We start from the raw sequence: 16427 nt of genomic DNA, 5'->3' as shown, positions 1-16427 counted from the left end.
ATAAAAGGTGAATCACATGAACCCACCCACCCACTAGCTTGGATCAAAATTAAAGACTCTTGAGGTTCTTTAGACACACACACACACACACACTATTGATAGATCAGATCACAGATGTGGCATGTGATAACATTTCAGTCCTCAATGTACCTTTAACATGGGCAGCATCTCTCTGCATCTAAGAATAGTGCAGTATCCAGTGACCCAGAGAATGATACCTACCATGGAGTCTAATTCAGATCTCTTGTAAACTCCTAGGAAATACAGCCTTTTGAAATGGCATTTCATATTTTCCGAGTCCAGAGCTTGGAAAAGGTATTTACATGGACTAGAATAACATAGTATATGAAGTAGTCAATGTTTCTGATTAAGGACCAAAAACACAAACTTGCAGGGAAGAGGAGGCTTTTGAAGACTGGTCTAAAGAAGCACAAGTTCCCACAATATAGCTCCTTGGGTTTTATCAGGGTTTGGTGGTAGTTGTTGCCTTTGCATCTACTCATTCCTTCCTTTTGTGGGGCTGTTTGTAGTAATTTCTTGGTTATACACACACACACACACACACACACACACACAAATACACATATACATACAAACACACACACACACACACACTAGGGTGCAGTTTGCTGGGGTGGACAAATTTTATCCTCCCTGATTTGTTTTTTTTTAAAAGAGTGATAGTCATATAATTCAAAAATTTCACTGATGTACTGTAGTACTATAACTCTTTTTTAAAAACCTAAAAAAAGAACAGAAGAGAAGGTAACATATTGTTCTGATATGTATCAGAAAGCTCACTTGAAGGTGAGAATAAAATATTGCAGCTGATGCTGGGAATTCCCAGAAAATAGTCAATGGCGATAGAAATCTGAGTTGGATATTTGGTTTGAAAACAACAGTGAGAACTACAGCAACAAATGCCACTCAATTCCCAGTACATTTGCCCGATATGGGAGAAGCCCAAAATAAATGTCTTTATTATTGCAACTCCATTGTTAGGGAGTAGCCATACTGCAGAATTAAAGCTGTTTGACACCACTTCTGTCATGGCTCCATCCTGTGGAATCTTTGGATTTGCAGTTTGATGAGCCTGGTCTGTCAGAGAGCTCTGGTCCTTTGCAAACTATAAATTCCAGGATTTCACAGGATAGAGTCATGGCAGTTAAAGTGGTGTCAGCTTGCTTTAATTCTGCAGTGTAGATACACCCTTAGACTTAGAAATTCCTAAGGGTTCTAAGCAATGTCAGTCCATTTTAGGAGAGAGCTCTGAGAGGACTTGCAGGATGAGAAGAGGTGAAAAATATCCCTTATAATATCAGTTTACATCACAGAGGGGTCAGGAGTGGCAGACAAGAGGGGTGAACATGTTGAGTCACTCAAACTATATCTAACCCTGTTACCTAATGCCCTCTCTGAAGTATTTTTGGCTCTTCAGAGCTAAATGTTGTTGCATTTCTGGCACATAGCTTCTGAAAATCCCCAGGCTACCGGTGGTGGTCTAGGCCTAGGTCAGCCAACATATCTCTCTTAAATTAATTTCATAAAGTTTCAAACTGTGCCTCCAAAAAATTAAGTTGGGAGGGAGGAGAGAATGAGCATGGTGTATCAGGTGTGTGTTAAGACCCATTAAAATTAATGCTAGTTGCAGAGGAGCGCATGTGTGCAGATTATATATCACTATCAATGCACACAGCACTTTAAGTCATAGGTAGTCAACCTGGTGTCCACCTGAGGTTTTGGATTACAACTGTGATTGTCCCTGACTATTGACTATAATGGCTGGGGCTATGGAAGCTGTAATCCCAAATATTTGGAGTGCATGCGTTTGCCTACTCCAAAATTATAATCCAAAATATTTTAAGTGTACCAGGTTGCCTACTCCTGTTTTAAAGGATAAGACTAGCAAAAAAGACAGGTCCCTGCTTGGTCTAAGCTTCAATCTTATATTAAACAAAATAAAATACAAGGAAACAATAAGAAGGGATGGGAAGGAAAGGGAAAGCATTCCAGAATTTAATATGTGCAAATACACTCTTGTGTACAGTTATGAGGTTGTAGGCTGTGCTGTGCATGTGCAAAGGTATGGCCTCTCCATTCTCTATTGCATGTCCTGAAAAGCCTCTCCTGAAGGTCAGGTATCATAAGGGGAAAGTCTAAGATGTGGGGCAAATGGCTTTAAAATGTGTATGAGTATGAATGTTTGAAGAAGGGTAAACTTGTTCAACAGCTTGTTTCCTGGTCTCAGAACATATGACACTGTTCATTCTACTCATTCTGTTATGTGCTTTTATATGAGAGTGGATAATAGTGGCTTTCCAGATAGTTTTAGCTAATAGGAGTAGAAAAAGAGAAAAAACAGTATTACAGATGGGTTGACTGGAAGCCATGGCCCTGAGTCTGCAAGTTTGAAATTGCTGTTTAGATTCTCTCTGATTCTTCAACATTTACCAAAAACAAAAACAAAATCCCAAACAAACCCCCAAACCCAAATACCGAGTAATTTCTGTTGATGTATCTGATGCTTTATTCATACAAACAGCTTTTCTAATAATTTCATTAAATCTATTTCAGTGTTACAGTACCCTTTTGGGATCCTAATTCTGCTTGAAAATGGTGCTGTTCAGTTGCTTTATTCAACTATTTTACACAGACACACCCACACTCTCTTCTCTCTTACCCAAACACTAATTGAGATAGATACAGATGCACACATACATGTGCATGTATATACATATAAGTGAACTTTAGAAGAGGCTCATAACTGTTTCCGCCTTTATGTTGTTTTTGTGTTTGGATTTGTTGAGATGAGAATTTCATTAATGAAGCCACATTCTTTTACCCGCCAGTGTGCTTGTTTCCTTGAGTCTTTTTTTTTTTTTGCCATTCAGTTGCTCCTACAATTACTTCCTTTCCATCTTTTGAAAACTGTTATAGTCCTTCATTTGCTTTAGATGTGTATACATTTAAATAAATGAACGTATGTATAAGTGCAAAGGCTGCTTTGTCACTCCCCTAGGGGACAGTGAGGCACTCTGTTCTCTGTTCAGATGTTCTCTGTAGCTCCATGTTCCTCTAGTGCATTGATAGCCCAGCTTGGGTGGAGTCCCTTGCTTTGCTTGTGGGTAGGTCCTTTATTCCACCCCTCCCACTTTATTTGGCACAGTGATTCACATGTTGCAAGGCTGAACTGTTTGCACAAGCAACCCAAGCAGATTGTGTGCACAAGCAACCCAATGCCTGCCCATGATCTGAGAGGAGCACCCCCAGGATACCTGGCAGGGTAGTAATGGAAGCTGGGAGGCAGATCTCAGATGGTGTGCCATTGCGCTTGCAAGTGATGCTGAGGCTCTGGGTGTGGGGTGCAGCTGTTTGGGGAGGCAAAACATCTTGGGCCAGCCCTGATTCTTCAGGGAAGGTTTTGGGATGAATTACAGAAATGCCTTTCGGGTGTTGTTTGTACTAATAATGCCCCCTTTCTCTTCTCCTCCTCCCCCTCGTTCCCATCCATTGTATACTGAATGTGTGTACCATGTCCTCCCAACCGCCTGCTGGTGAATCTTCCTCTCCTCACCTTGCATTGCCTTGCACACTCTTGCATGGCTCTGAACTATGGCCTTTCTTTTTGGTTTCTGCTGTATTTTGTTGTTATTGTTGCTGTTGCTGTTGCTGCTGCCATTCTTCTGACTGTTCCCATTTCATGTGGGCGGTGACTCTTGTGTCGTTTCTCATTAGATAGTTATGCTTCAGCCTCCAGCAAAGAATGGCGGGTAGGTGAGGAGGATTCTGTTTGTGGTTCTTGTCGCCACCACGAGTCCCTTCCACCTACCTCGTCTTCGCCCCACTCCCTCAGTGACTGTGTCAGCAGGTCCATGCCCTCTCAGCCTGACCCCTGCTTGATGGACGAGAGTTGGTTTGTTACCCCTCCCCCCTGTTTTACTGCAGAAGGTCCTGATCCTGTCAGCATGGAGAGTAACCCCATGGAGGACCTCTTGATTGAACATCCCAGCATGTCTGTGTATGTCACCAGCAGCACTATTGTTGTGGAAACCCAGAATCCTGAGGAGCACATCATCCATGATGGGTAAGTCCCTGGCAAAAATAGACTAAGTAATTTGTAATTTTGAGCCAGAATGGTGTAGTACATTGACCATTGCATTAGAACCCTAGGAGACCACTTGGCCATGAAAATGTAGTGCTCAAGTCACACTCTGTCAGCTTCAGAGGAAAGCAATGGTAAACCTACTATGGATAAATCTTACCAAGAAAATCCCGTGATAGATTCACCATAGGGTCTCAATAAATCAGAAACAACCTGAAGGCACATGACAGCCACAGCTTATAATTTGTTAACTGCACACACAGATTCACAGGCCCATGCACAAACACCCAATCCATCACCAAGGAGCAAAAACAAATTGGACAGGTGGGTTATATATTTTTTTATTCTACTGGAAGTTTGTTTCAATTGACAGTGTTGGGAATTTGGGAATATAAAAAAATATGCAGATACAGAATGATACATCTTGTTTTTCAACATAATAGTGTCACTTCTCCCAATCATTGCACAATGGTATGTTGAACAAAAAGCAAAGGAAAAGCAACTACTTACAGTAACTAATTGTGTGTGTGTTGTGAGCCTTTAAGTTGTTTCCAAATGTAAGGCAACACTATCATGGGGTTTCCTGGGAAAGATTTTTTCAGAGGAAATTTGCCATTGCCTTCCCCTGAGCCTGAGAGCATGTGAACCTAAGGTCACCCAGTGGGTTTCATGGCTGAGCGAGAACTGAACCCTCATCTCCAGAGTCATAGTCCAATGCTCAAACCACTATACCATACTGGCTCACTACAATTACCACTATAAAAATGATCAGTAATTGTTGCAGTTACCCTTTTAAAAGCAACTCTTTCTCAATATTGCTAAAATATTGTGACTGGTATCCCATTCATGAATTACAAGGTTGTAAGTCTGAGAGTCAACATAGTGGAGTGATTTGAGCCTGGCTGGACTATGACTCTGAAGACGAAGTTTGAATCCCTGCTCAGTTGTGGAAACCCACTGGGTGACCATGGGCAAGTCAAATTTATTCAGCCTCAGAGGTAGGCAAGGGCAAACCCCTTCTGAACAAATCTGGCCAGGAAAACCCCATGATGGGGTCTCCTTAGGGTCATCATTAATTGGAAATTACATGAAGACACACAACAATAACACAATCTGACCGACAGAGATTTGAGCATTGGACTCTTGAGACCAGGGTTTGAATCTCCACTTGGCCATGGAAATCACTGGGTGACTTTGGGCAAGTTACACTCTCTCAGCCTCAGAAGAAGGCAAAAGCAAACACCCTCTGAATATATCTTACCAAAAAAACCTCATAATAGCTTTGCCTTAGGGTTACAGTGAGTTGAAAACAACCTGAAGGCACACAACAGCAAGCCTGACTCAGTTTGTCCCGATTAGAACTGTATGATGGAGAGAAAGGAAACACTTCCTTGCCCCATCTACCTGTTCCATCCCTAGACCCACCATCCCCCACATGTTGGAAGGTGATCTGTTGCAGTGTGGAACCCATTTTAGTCTTCCCCTGTGACTTGGAACCTCAAGTCCCCAAAATTATTTTTCCCCAAGCTCCGATTGCCATATGGAAAGACACTGAATCATTCTGAAAACTATGTATTCCTCTGTTTTGCTTTTATGCAGGGAAGTACCTGAACGGCGTTTGCAGCGCCATGTTCCACACCACTCCACCTCTCTTACTACCAAGGCAGCCATCCTGGAGAAGGTCAATCAAGTGCGCCGGATTCAGAGGGCAAAGCAGCTGGCAGAGAAGCACAACCTCAGTCAGAAAGTCATGCAGAGGCAGAACCGTACCCGAGAGTGCCGCCCACGACGGGCCAAACACCAAGGCAGCTTTGTCTACCAACCATGCCAGCGCCAGTACAACTACTAAGCTACTTCAAGAAGTCTACACTGTGGGGCATTATCCTTTTAACTTTCAGCTTCACCAGTTCCTCACAATGCTTTCTTCAACCAAGAGGGTCTTCTTCGTCCATTTTCTGAAATAAATCCATCCCCAATCCCAGGAGAGAACCTCCTACATTGTACTAAACTGGCAATATTCAATGGTAGTTCTTTTGTGGGCTTTTCTTAGGTTCATCCCCCCCCCCCCCCCCCCCGTTTCAGCCACAAATAATTTTCTTATCATTCACTTTCTTTTCTCCTTGGGTTTAAGCTCCCCACTTTTTGTGCTAATTCCACAAATGTTGATCTTGATTTGAATTTGATTTGAAGGAAAAAGAAACCTGAGATGTCCCATTAATATTAAGTAGCAAAGCTGTAGGTCTCCTTTGAAACTCCAGTCAATGTTTTTGCTGTTCTTCTTGGAGAAACATGTTTATATCTTGGGTACCAAGAGAGACCATTTCTTTTTATGTGGTAATTTCCTTGGTTCCTAGATAGCATGTATGTATACACTGGGTATAGTAGCAGTTTCCAGTGTTAAGACTAATTTGGTGCTTCCAGTGAATATATCACATTTCATTTTCTAAACATGTGTCATAGGAGGGACAAAGTGCCCTGTCATTTCTTTTTGTCCTTCATTGTTGCACTAGGGGGCCTGTGACATCAGTGCCTTTCATTATGACGTCACACTCTTCAAAGTGGAAACAGACTGTGATGTCACAAATGGGGATACCAGGTTCATGTGCAAACTGGAACACAAAACAATAAATAGGTCCAAAATGTAACAGTTAACAAAATCTGTATCTTGTATCTTCCTTCCCTTTAAATTAAATGCATTGTATATTTGCTCTGAATATAGAGTTGATAACAGTAACTAGTCATGAGTTAGCCTGCCATGTTCTTAATTGAACTGATGAAGCGCCAATATAATTCTATGGAGATTTATGGGAGTTTTGCCATTGACTTCAAATGTAGGCTAGATTATCCCTGATGTTTCTGTTCAGCAGTGTCATGTGATGCAATACAGAACATTTGAAGCTCCATTCCTAGCAGCCAAGCAGCCTTCAATTAGCAGCAGAGAATTAAATGGGAAGCTGCAGGGGTTCACAGGGACTGAAAAATCAGGCTTGTTTTACTGAAGTTCTTAGTCATGCATGCTACTTTTTAAAATAGGTGCAATGCCCCTTTGTTTTGATTGCTTTCTGAGCTATCACTTATTTCCCCCCAATATCATCACCTCCCCATAGTATTATGATAGTGTAATGATCAGGTGTTTAAAGCCATGTGAGTCAAGGAAGATGGAAAGTCCTGATACCCTTTTTTTAAACAAGGATGTGAACACATGCAAGAATAAAACAAGGAAAAGGATATTAAAAATAACATACAAAAATATACAGTGGGACATTAGTATATATATGCTGGGCTTTGGTTCCAGGACTCCCCCCCCCCCCCAAATGGATACCAAAATTTGTGGATGCTCAAGCCCTATTATATACAGTGGGGTAGTAAAATGATGTCCCTTATATAAAATGGCAAAATCAAGCATTGCTTTTTGAAATTTATATATTTTAAAGATATTTTCAGGCTGTTGATCCATGGATAAAGAATTTGTGGATACAGAGTGCCAACTGAAGTTAAATTCTATGCATTAACTTGAATTCTCCATATATTTTACCATGCAACTAAACATGGAAATTTCTTTTAATAAAAAGTACTGTTTTTCAGTCGAACCCCCCTCCCCCAGTGGAAGAAAAATAAATGGCTACAGGCAATGTATGAAAAAGCATAATTCAAAACTGAAACTTGAATTGGAGCTGCTGGGTGGGCAAATCCATCAGTGCTGTATTTCAGAGTTTTAGTGAACTCAGTTTGAAATAAAATCACTGTCCTTGCTTCTGAGATATTTCATGGATTTCATGGTACTAAAGGCACAATCTGGTCAAACCAATGGCAATTGCTTGCATTGGAAAATAAGCAAGTATGATCTCTTGCTTTCAGAGGGACTAGACCATGCCCTAACACTAAGTTGAACGATAAGACATAATTTATCATTCCCTGTCCTGTACTATCAATATGAATGTTTCATATTCATTTACCAGTATGTTATTTTGCTAAAATCTTTATGCTGAAGTCATTGACCTCAGCAGAGAAAAAGGCTTACACATTTTAAAGGTAATAAAGTATGTTGAAAGCATAGTGAAGGATATTAAATTGTTATGGAAGTGAAAGAGGCTGGGATGATGAAGCAAAGGATAAAAGCCAGGGAGCCAAACGAAGACCACAATCCTATGTACACTTATTGGAGTTGCCTTCACCCACCCAGTACCCTTCATATGTGTTGGGCTACCATTCCCATCATCCTTGACTAGCATGACTGATGATGGATAGGGAAGATGGAAATTATACTCTGATACATTTTGGCCGAGTAGAGGACATACCAGAAAATGAATATAATTGAAGTCACTTGAGACATAGGGTCAGGTTTGCATATCAGGGGGGAAGGAATTTGGAGTTGTTGAACAGGTGTAAGCCAAAGACTTGAAGGTCTGGATTTTAAAGGGTAATAGGAATAGTTTCTAAAGTTTTTGCGTTCTGGAGTCCGTTAAAATACACACAGGCTGGCATCCTATTAATAAATTACAATGTCTTAAGTTAGACTTATGACATTGCAACTGCTTTGTGTTCTCATTTGTGACTGGGACACTATTGCTCAAACTGCAAATGATATGAAACCCACCTTAAAAGCCACTCGGCCCTCTGAAATAATGAAGATCTGTCCTGCTGGCAAGCGGGCAGCTTCTGGATGATGTGACCAGCCCCCTTCCACCAGCAAGCAATGCTGCAAGAAGCAGAAGTGAGGTGGCGGTCATGTCATCCTGCAGCACCCCTTTCACCAGCAACACAGGCTTCTGTTGCTCGAGATGGTTGTCTTTTATGTTTGGTTTCATGGGCCAGATGAGAAATTACAACAGGTCCTTGGTATCCACTGGCATTTGGTTCCAGGATACCCATCTTAATACCAAAATCTGTGAATGCTCAAGTCCCATTATATACAGTGGTGTAGTAAAATGGTGTTCCTTATATAAAATGGGAAAATCAAGGTTTGCTTTTAGTAATTGGAAAAAAAATTCAACATGGAAAGCCGACTGTATAGCTACAACATTATGGCTACGTGTTTGATACAAGATCTCTAGAATATGAGCCAGAAAACACTTATTGTGTAGGCTGAAGCTACACGTGAAATGGTTCCACTGAAATGTTGCTGTACAAGTGTTGTCCAATTAAAAATAAGCAAATATAAAATACCAGTAAGACTACTGAAATAATAGGGTAGCTGTATCCCTTTCCTATTTTTTACTTGTTAATTGTGCTTTCATTCTTCAGCTAGGAGCTTCTTTGTGTATAGGAACTAGCTGTGTAATTTGGAAGTCTTGGCTTCCACTTCTAAGTTTAATAACATTGCTTTCTTATGGCACAACTGAACAGAATTTTTCATCTGAACTAGAAATGGACCTCCTTCATCCTGTTACTTATTTACAGGGCAGAACAGTATAGTAGTCAAAAATCTCAACAGGTTCAACTTTGCCAGCAGTGGAGACATAGGACAGTTGTGGCTGTTGTCAGCTGACATGAAAAGAGAGCAATCTTAAACACGGCTCTTCAGAATTTAAACTCATCCAACTCCAAGTTGGGTAAGTGCTGACTGTGTGTCTAACTGTTGGCAAACAGGATAAACAGAGAGCTGGTTTTCCCCCTCATCAAATGAGTTTTTTCATGTCTTTTCCTCTCTTCTACCATTTCCTCATTCTTAGTTGCCTTGTTTCCCTGTGTCTCTTGAAAGCAGTTTCCACGTTAATGATTTTATTTATGTAAGAGACAGCTGATGCTATAGCCCAATTCTTACTCTGACAAGATAAATAAAGAAATCTGCATATAGGGCCAGCCATTGTGCCTTAAAAAGCTGCTGAAGAGGAACCAGTCAGAGTGCACTTGGCAAGGCAACTTAACAGCAATGGGCCAGAACTTCCAAAGTCTTTGCTGGCATCTCTTGACTCCTGCTTTTTACCAGTTCTAAGGTTACTTCCATGAACTGCAGCAAAGAAAGGCATACCAAAATCATGAATTGTTCCCAAAGATAACACTAGAGCAGTTTTCAAATTTGAACCACTTGTGCTATCACTTAAGGCTTCTCCATTCCCCAGAAGGCTATGTAGCTGACCTATAACATGAACAAAAAAAAAAAAAGGGGGGGGGAGTATGATTGGCAAAAATTATCAATTTGATCATGGTTCCAGGGCAAAATTCAAGTGGTCAGAGAAGCAATTTCCTTTCATCTTTGCTTTTCCTGTGACTTACTAGGAAAGTGGTTTAGTTGGCAGTATGAAGTAGAGTCAAGGGTAACCAGCATGGGAGTGGCCACAGAACGTGTTGCATCTGATTAAAACACAAAATTCACATTTTTTAAAATTATGTGAAGTGTTTACATCCTTTTGCCTCTTTGATTTCTCATTAAACGTCTATTATTGCAGCAGTCCTGGAGACTGGGTGGGGAGAAAGATCAATGAGATTTTTATTTGAAGAGCTGAAATGCAATCTGGGGAAAGGTCTTATTTAGAGAATTGTGCATATGAAAATTCTCATATGGATCACCCTATTTTGCCTAAAGGAATCCAACTGTTCTATGATATTGGAAACTGAATTTTGAGTTTGATATTCAACTGTATAGAATTCTGAGCTAGTTTTTCCAGTCTTCACATTCTATACAAAAGCATAACCAATAAAACTCCAGAAAGACCCATTTCTAAATATTAACAAGATTGGGTTTTTCCTTTCTATTATTTCTGAGGTTCAAACCAGCTTTTTTCCCTGTCTAAAAAGTTCTTCAGCAAATTGTTAATTGTTGTTAAACAGATTTAACAAATTCAAATTTACACAGTGTTTAGAAGAAAATTCTGTTGATTTCAGTGAGTTTCTTCAGTGTGTGCTTAGAAGGGTCATAGCATTAGGCACTTTCTAGTTGGGTAGCCCTCCTATGAGAGCCAAGAAAATTATTGTGATGTAGTTCTACTCTGAGCAATGAGTCCTGAGTATTATCATTGAATCATAGAATCCTTTCAAGCTCCACAGAAGTGAGCTCTGAATCCTTAAAATGTGCACTCAGACCACTGGAATTAAGAGCTGATTCAAATGTTGGTGTGTGGGAGACATGGTACAATCTTCTCATGAACCCTGTCAGAACACATGCAAGGAATTTTGAGTGAGGGGATCTGTAAGATTACTGTATCTCATGAGTGCCTACACATTTGAACCGGTCCTTCTGATCTTAACAGTGCACAAAAAGAAATGCAGCAGTGATTATCTTTTCAACAATGATGATGACGAATAAAATAAAGGATCCGCACTGATCCTTTTAAAAGGATACTCAAGGGAGAGGTTTGTATCTGACAAATGCAAATTCTCTCACTTTTCTCATTGTCTGAGGTGATGATTGCTATGTAGCATATCGCAACCAAACTCACATCGTCATCATACTCCAGAGTGGTTTAAAAACGCATGGACATGCTTTTAATACACTTAAAAATATAGCATTAAGATTTCCATCTTGCACCTCTGATGCTCAGGGATGCTCAGAGCGAACAACTGGGCATCACATCCTGTCAACAACCTCCCAAGGCATCTGGCTTGCCTACTGTTGGAGTGAGATTGCTGCACCAGAGCAAGCTTTCCCAATTTGGTGCTTACTAGTGGAGTTGAACTACAATCCACCCAAATGGGAATACATGGGAAATTGGATGGTAGTCAGAGAACACATCTGAAGACAACCAGGTTGAAGAAAGCTGTACTATAGGGACCACTGTTCTGGTCCTGCAAGACAGTTCATAGTTTTTTACAGTGCAAGGGAAGAAAAGCCACTATAAGCAGCAAAGCTTCCTAGAAGAGCAAAATAGCTTGGTTGAAAGTAATTAATATTGTCTTAGCTTTTCAGAATATGCCACATTAATAGCAACAATTAAATACATGTATCAATAAATAATGCACCCATGCTGCCCTCTTCCTCATTCTCAATCATATAGGGCAGAGGTGTGAATTATGCGGTCCTCCAGATATTACTGAACTGCAACTTCCAGCCTTCCTCATCTGGAGAACCACATCATTCCTACTGGTGATCTAGACCTTTCTCTAACACTTTAATGTTAAGGGACAAAGTTTTCCCAAGTGCAACTAACCTCTAAATTCTTAACTATTTGCAACAGTGTGCACAAGTGCTGAGAAAGTGGAATCAGCATGAATGGTAACAGCTGAATTCAAAAATAGCATTGCAAGCTAATATTTTCCAGATGGCGTGGACTAAACTCCAAGACATCCATGTCCCATAAGTAAAATGGAGATAATAGCCTTATATGTACCTCATAGCCATGTTCTGAGAATAAGATTTACAATTGTTATTATGGACACAAACACACTCCTCTGCCTATTATTGCAGACACAATGTCCAAATGTCTACTGAATAAAGTATGCTTCTCATGAACATTGTTAACAGGCACATCTGTAAAATTTTGGCATCACTTCACTTTGATTACTAGTTCAGGAGAGCCATCTAATGTCCCCATCTTCACAATTCAACTACCAGTTCCTGGCATGGTGTTCCAAAACTCCTACTCTACAAGAGTCTCCAGTGTTATGTCAAAGGAAAGGTGCTTAAAACTAACAACTTCTGTGTGTGCATTTGTGTATGTGTATGTGCACATGTGTAAATATGTTACAACAGAGAGGATGTAATTTTTTTTAATGACTGTTTAATGTGGTTAGCTGTGCAGTGAATGCTTGGAAGAGGGATGTAACAGCATTCTTAATGGGATAGGCTGAGTTCTTATTTCTTTTTAATTTGTATTGGGAAAATTTATAGCATGGACTCAGGGACAAAACAAAGTGTGTTGTTACCTTAAAGATGCCTGTTTAAGAACTGTTTGATTTAGAGGGAGAGGAAATGTGGATTTGGGGGGGGGGGGGTTGTGTGTGAGAGTCTGTTTATATTAATTTGCATGTTCTAAAGAAATTTATGAACTTGACAGAACAACTATTTGCTTTTTTTAAAAAATTATATGCCAGGGTAATCTGAGCAACATGCTTTGGAACTAGCTGCTGCTTGTTGAAGAAAAAGACTTAATTGCCACTGGCTTGGTTGTATAACACAACTGAAGCCAGTCCACTAGATATGACCACACTCTAAAGTGACATGCCCACATTGTGGTATGCCCACTCCAAATGTGCAGAAACAAGTTGGAAAAGTGAGAGTGGCCATTTGTAACTCACTTCCTTCTTTAGACATCTATCTTATCCTGTACATACCATTATATATATATTCTATATATATGTGTGTGTATAAATATAAATATATTTAAGCAATATTTTGACAGTGGCCCCAAAGGCAAGCGGTGCTGATGAGGCAAGTGGGCAAAGAACTGTGTTTAAATAAAAATGTAGCGAAGCTTATCATTGAACCACAAATTGTGGGTGAGTGCTTGCCCATTCTCATTTCAATGGGAAATAGTCTGAGATGTTTGCAACAGGCAATGCAAGTCAAAGATATTGAAATGTTCATCTGATTTGTGTAGTAATGACTGAACCACTCATTTGTGTTAAAAATAAAGAAAAGCAGGGACTTCAATGACAGAGACCATGGAAAACATGTATGTCCTCAGTTGCTTTTGTGTACCTTTAGTTTGTAATGAAACTAACAGACCCATGTGCACTGGCAATAAGGGAGAAATAGAAGTCACAAGCTTGCACGTAGTAAGTAGCAAGGCTCACTAAACCAAGACTTGGTTTCATGAGCTTATATTCCTTAGGATTGGACTGTCAGGGTCACTGTAGGAAGATGAGTCTCCAAAGGATCTCAGAAACATATACTGTATTGTGTACACACAGGGAACACATGGGTTTGCCTGAATTTAAATGCCATTTAGGAATCAAAATGTTAGTTCAGTAGACCAACCCTTCATATAATGGTAGCACAGAGGCTACTGATACAGCATGGAATCAACTTCAACTCTGGGTGGTATACATTTGACCTCTCTTTCTATGGAACAGGTTGGATCACACTGAAACAGGGAGCCGCAAGGGAAAGAGTCTATTCACACAATGTTGGATTTCAATCTCAGTAATTAAATATAATACATGGCATAAGTACCATAGGTGTCTACTTCAAACATATGATTTGTGACTCCCATTAGTCAGTCCTTCACATCCACAGGTTTTTTTTATCCATGGATTCAACCATCTATGGCCTGAAAATATTTTTAAAATATATAAATTCCAAAACTCAAGCCTTGATTTTGCCATTTTACATAAGACACCATTTTAATGCCATTGTATTTAATGGGACTTGAGCATCCATGGATTTTGGTATACACGGGATGTCCTGGAACCAAACTACAGTGGATACCAAGGGCCCACTGTATATTATAATAGAGCATTACAAGTTCAAACCCCCTACCCCAAGAAACCTTTTCCACAGTGGAGCAACACTCAAGCATTAAAATACATATGTCTAAAAGAGTATGCTGTAACAATCTAGTCAATTTTTGGCCAGCAAGGTGATTGGCAAGCTTCATAAATCGTAGATATTACATTTTTATCTTACACTGTTTTCAAGACAATGCCCTGAAGAGACCCCCTCCCCCCCACAAATCATTATCCTTAATGTTATTCAGGTCTCCATTTCGAATGTATCAAAATCATGTTCATTTTTTGCGCCTTTCTTCCCACAGAATTAAAATTTCTCCTGCAAAGTAAATCAAGAAAAAAAAAGATTCCAAGTGGAAAATCATCTTCCAATATAATACACTGAAATATTAATGCAAGTAGCACATTCCAATACTGCTGGCATTACAGCATACTTTGTGGCATGGTATTGCCATCACAATTACTAGGCTTAGTGTAAGCACATAGTTACATGTAGCATGTCTTAGGAGTAAACCCCCAAGGTTTCAGAACCAGCAAGAGCATTAAAAAAGTAGTTCTTTCCTAGTGTCCTAGTCATGAAGAACTAGCTTTACATCTTGGATGGAATGTACATCATCAAATCACACCAAGGAAACTGACTGGAACACAGATGAACACTCTGGATGTAAATGAGTATCACCATGTACATTTGCTGGTTATCTGTATTCAGGTCCTTACATGCAATGAATGCTTTTGTATATAATCTCCCTGCATAGATGGGAACAAATAAATACACTTTCATCAGGAACATCTTCTGTTTAAATTACATTGATGAGAATAGGATTTTACACTTTGACACAGGCATAAATTCTAATATTAGCTCCAATTAAAGTAAATCCATTGAATCTATTTGATTTACCTAAGTGTTGACTCATCATTCAATGATTGATTGAAATGGTTTATTGTAGTTGGAACTAACCAACAGGATTTGAGGTGTGTGTGTGTAAGACTTCAAGTTGCTTGTCGACTGATGGCAACACCATGAATTTCATAGGATTTTCTTAGGCAAGGAATACTCAAGAGGTGGTTTTTGCCAGTTCCTTCTTCTGAAATATAGCCTATAGTACCTGGTATTCATTGGTGGTCTCCCATCCAAATACTAACCAGGGCTAACCCTGCTTAGCTGCTAAGATCAGACAGGAACAGATGCCTTTCAGCTGTTTAGTGATGAGCAATCCAGCCATATACTCTATTTTTTCAGCATTGGTACTGTGAGAATGGTCCCTTTGAAATGTAATTAGATGGAGTACATTCTTTGAATATCTTGAATATTTCTGAGAAACTGTCCCTTCAACTATTCAAATTTTGCTGGAGAATACCATCAGCTGCTTTCCTGCCCCAACAATACAGCAGCAGAAAAACAGCTGGCTCTAACCTTTCCAGAGTCTGGGAGGCCCAAAATGCATTGCTCTCTGGTGTCCTTAGAACAAATCAGGATGTGCAGGGTGGCTGTGAAAACTGACTATGCCATGGGAGCACAGGCTATCTCCAGGGGCCTACCCGTATTTCCTTGCTCTGAGGACTCCTCTAGCAAGGCATTTCTGAATGAAACAAGCAATGGAGGGAGGCTGAGAACAGTGTTGAAGTGCATATGGGGAGGCATATATTCTCTCCCCTTAGGCAATGGGACATGCCACTTCTTTCAGCTCCTCACATACTATGCTATTTTCACAATCATTTCATGATCTTTTGATTTCCCACAGCCTTCTCACAGCTTAGCTATTTTTTTCCACTACCCCTTCCCCATGTACCCACATATTGTTCCTGGAAAAGGCAATGGCAAACCCCCTCTAAACTAATCTTGCCAAGAAAATCCATGACAGGTTCACTCTCAAAAGCACGCAAAAACAAAGGCAGCATACTACTGCTTCTTATCTGCCAAACCACAAATATCCATAAATGCTACATGACTGTATTTAGGTGGCTAGAAACCTAATGTCTCACATTCATTTAAAAATTT

At 40.0% G+C, this 16427-nt stretch overlaps 1 protein-coding gene across 4 annotated transcripts in view; it reads left to right on the top strand.

Moving 5' to 3' along the window:
- TP53INP2 (tumor protein p53 inducible nuclear protein 2) overlaps positions 1-15258 on the top strand; it is a 55502-nt gene extending 40244 nt beyond the window's left edge. For 3 of the 4 annotated variants that reach the window (XM_089514061.1, XM_089514063.1, XM_089514062.1), the window contains exons 3-4: positions 3736-4084; positions 5702-15258. In XM_089514061.1, the coding sequence (XP_089370187.1) occupies positions 3736-4084; positions 5702-5951 (599 nt within the window). In that variant the 3' untranslated portion in view covers positions 5952-15258. The remainder of the gene's footprint in view (positions 1-3735; positions 4085-5701) is intronic. The other variant, XM_089514064.1, reaches the window with a different exon arrangement.
- The last annotated feature ends 1169 nt before the right edge of the window (positions 15259-16427 follow it).

This window comes from Sceloporus occidentalis, unplaced genomic scaffold, assembly GCF_023333645.1.
Source record: "Sceloporus occidentalis isolate IW3139 unplaced genomic scaffold, rSceOcc1.0.p SCAF_3, whole genome shotgun sequence".
NCBI lineage: Eukaryota > Metazoa > Chordata > Lepidosauria > Squamata > Phrynosomatidae > Sceloporus > Sceloporus occidentalis.
Note: the sequence above shows the minus strand (reverse complement) of the source record. Positions and strands in the feature narration are given on the sequence as shown.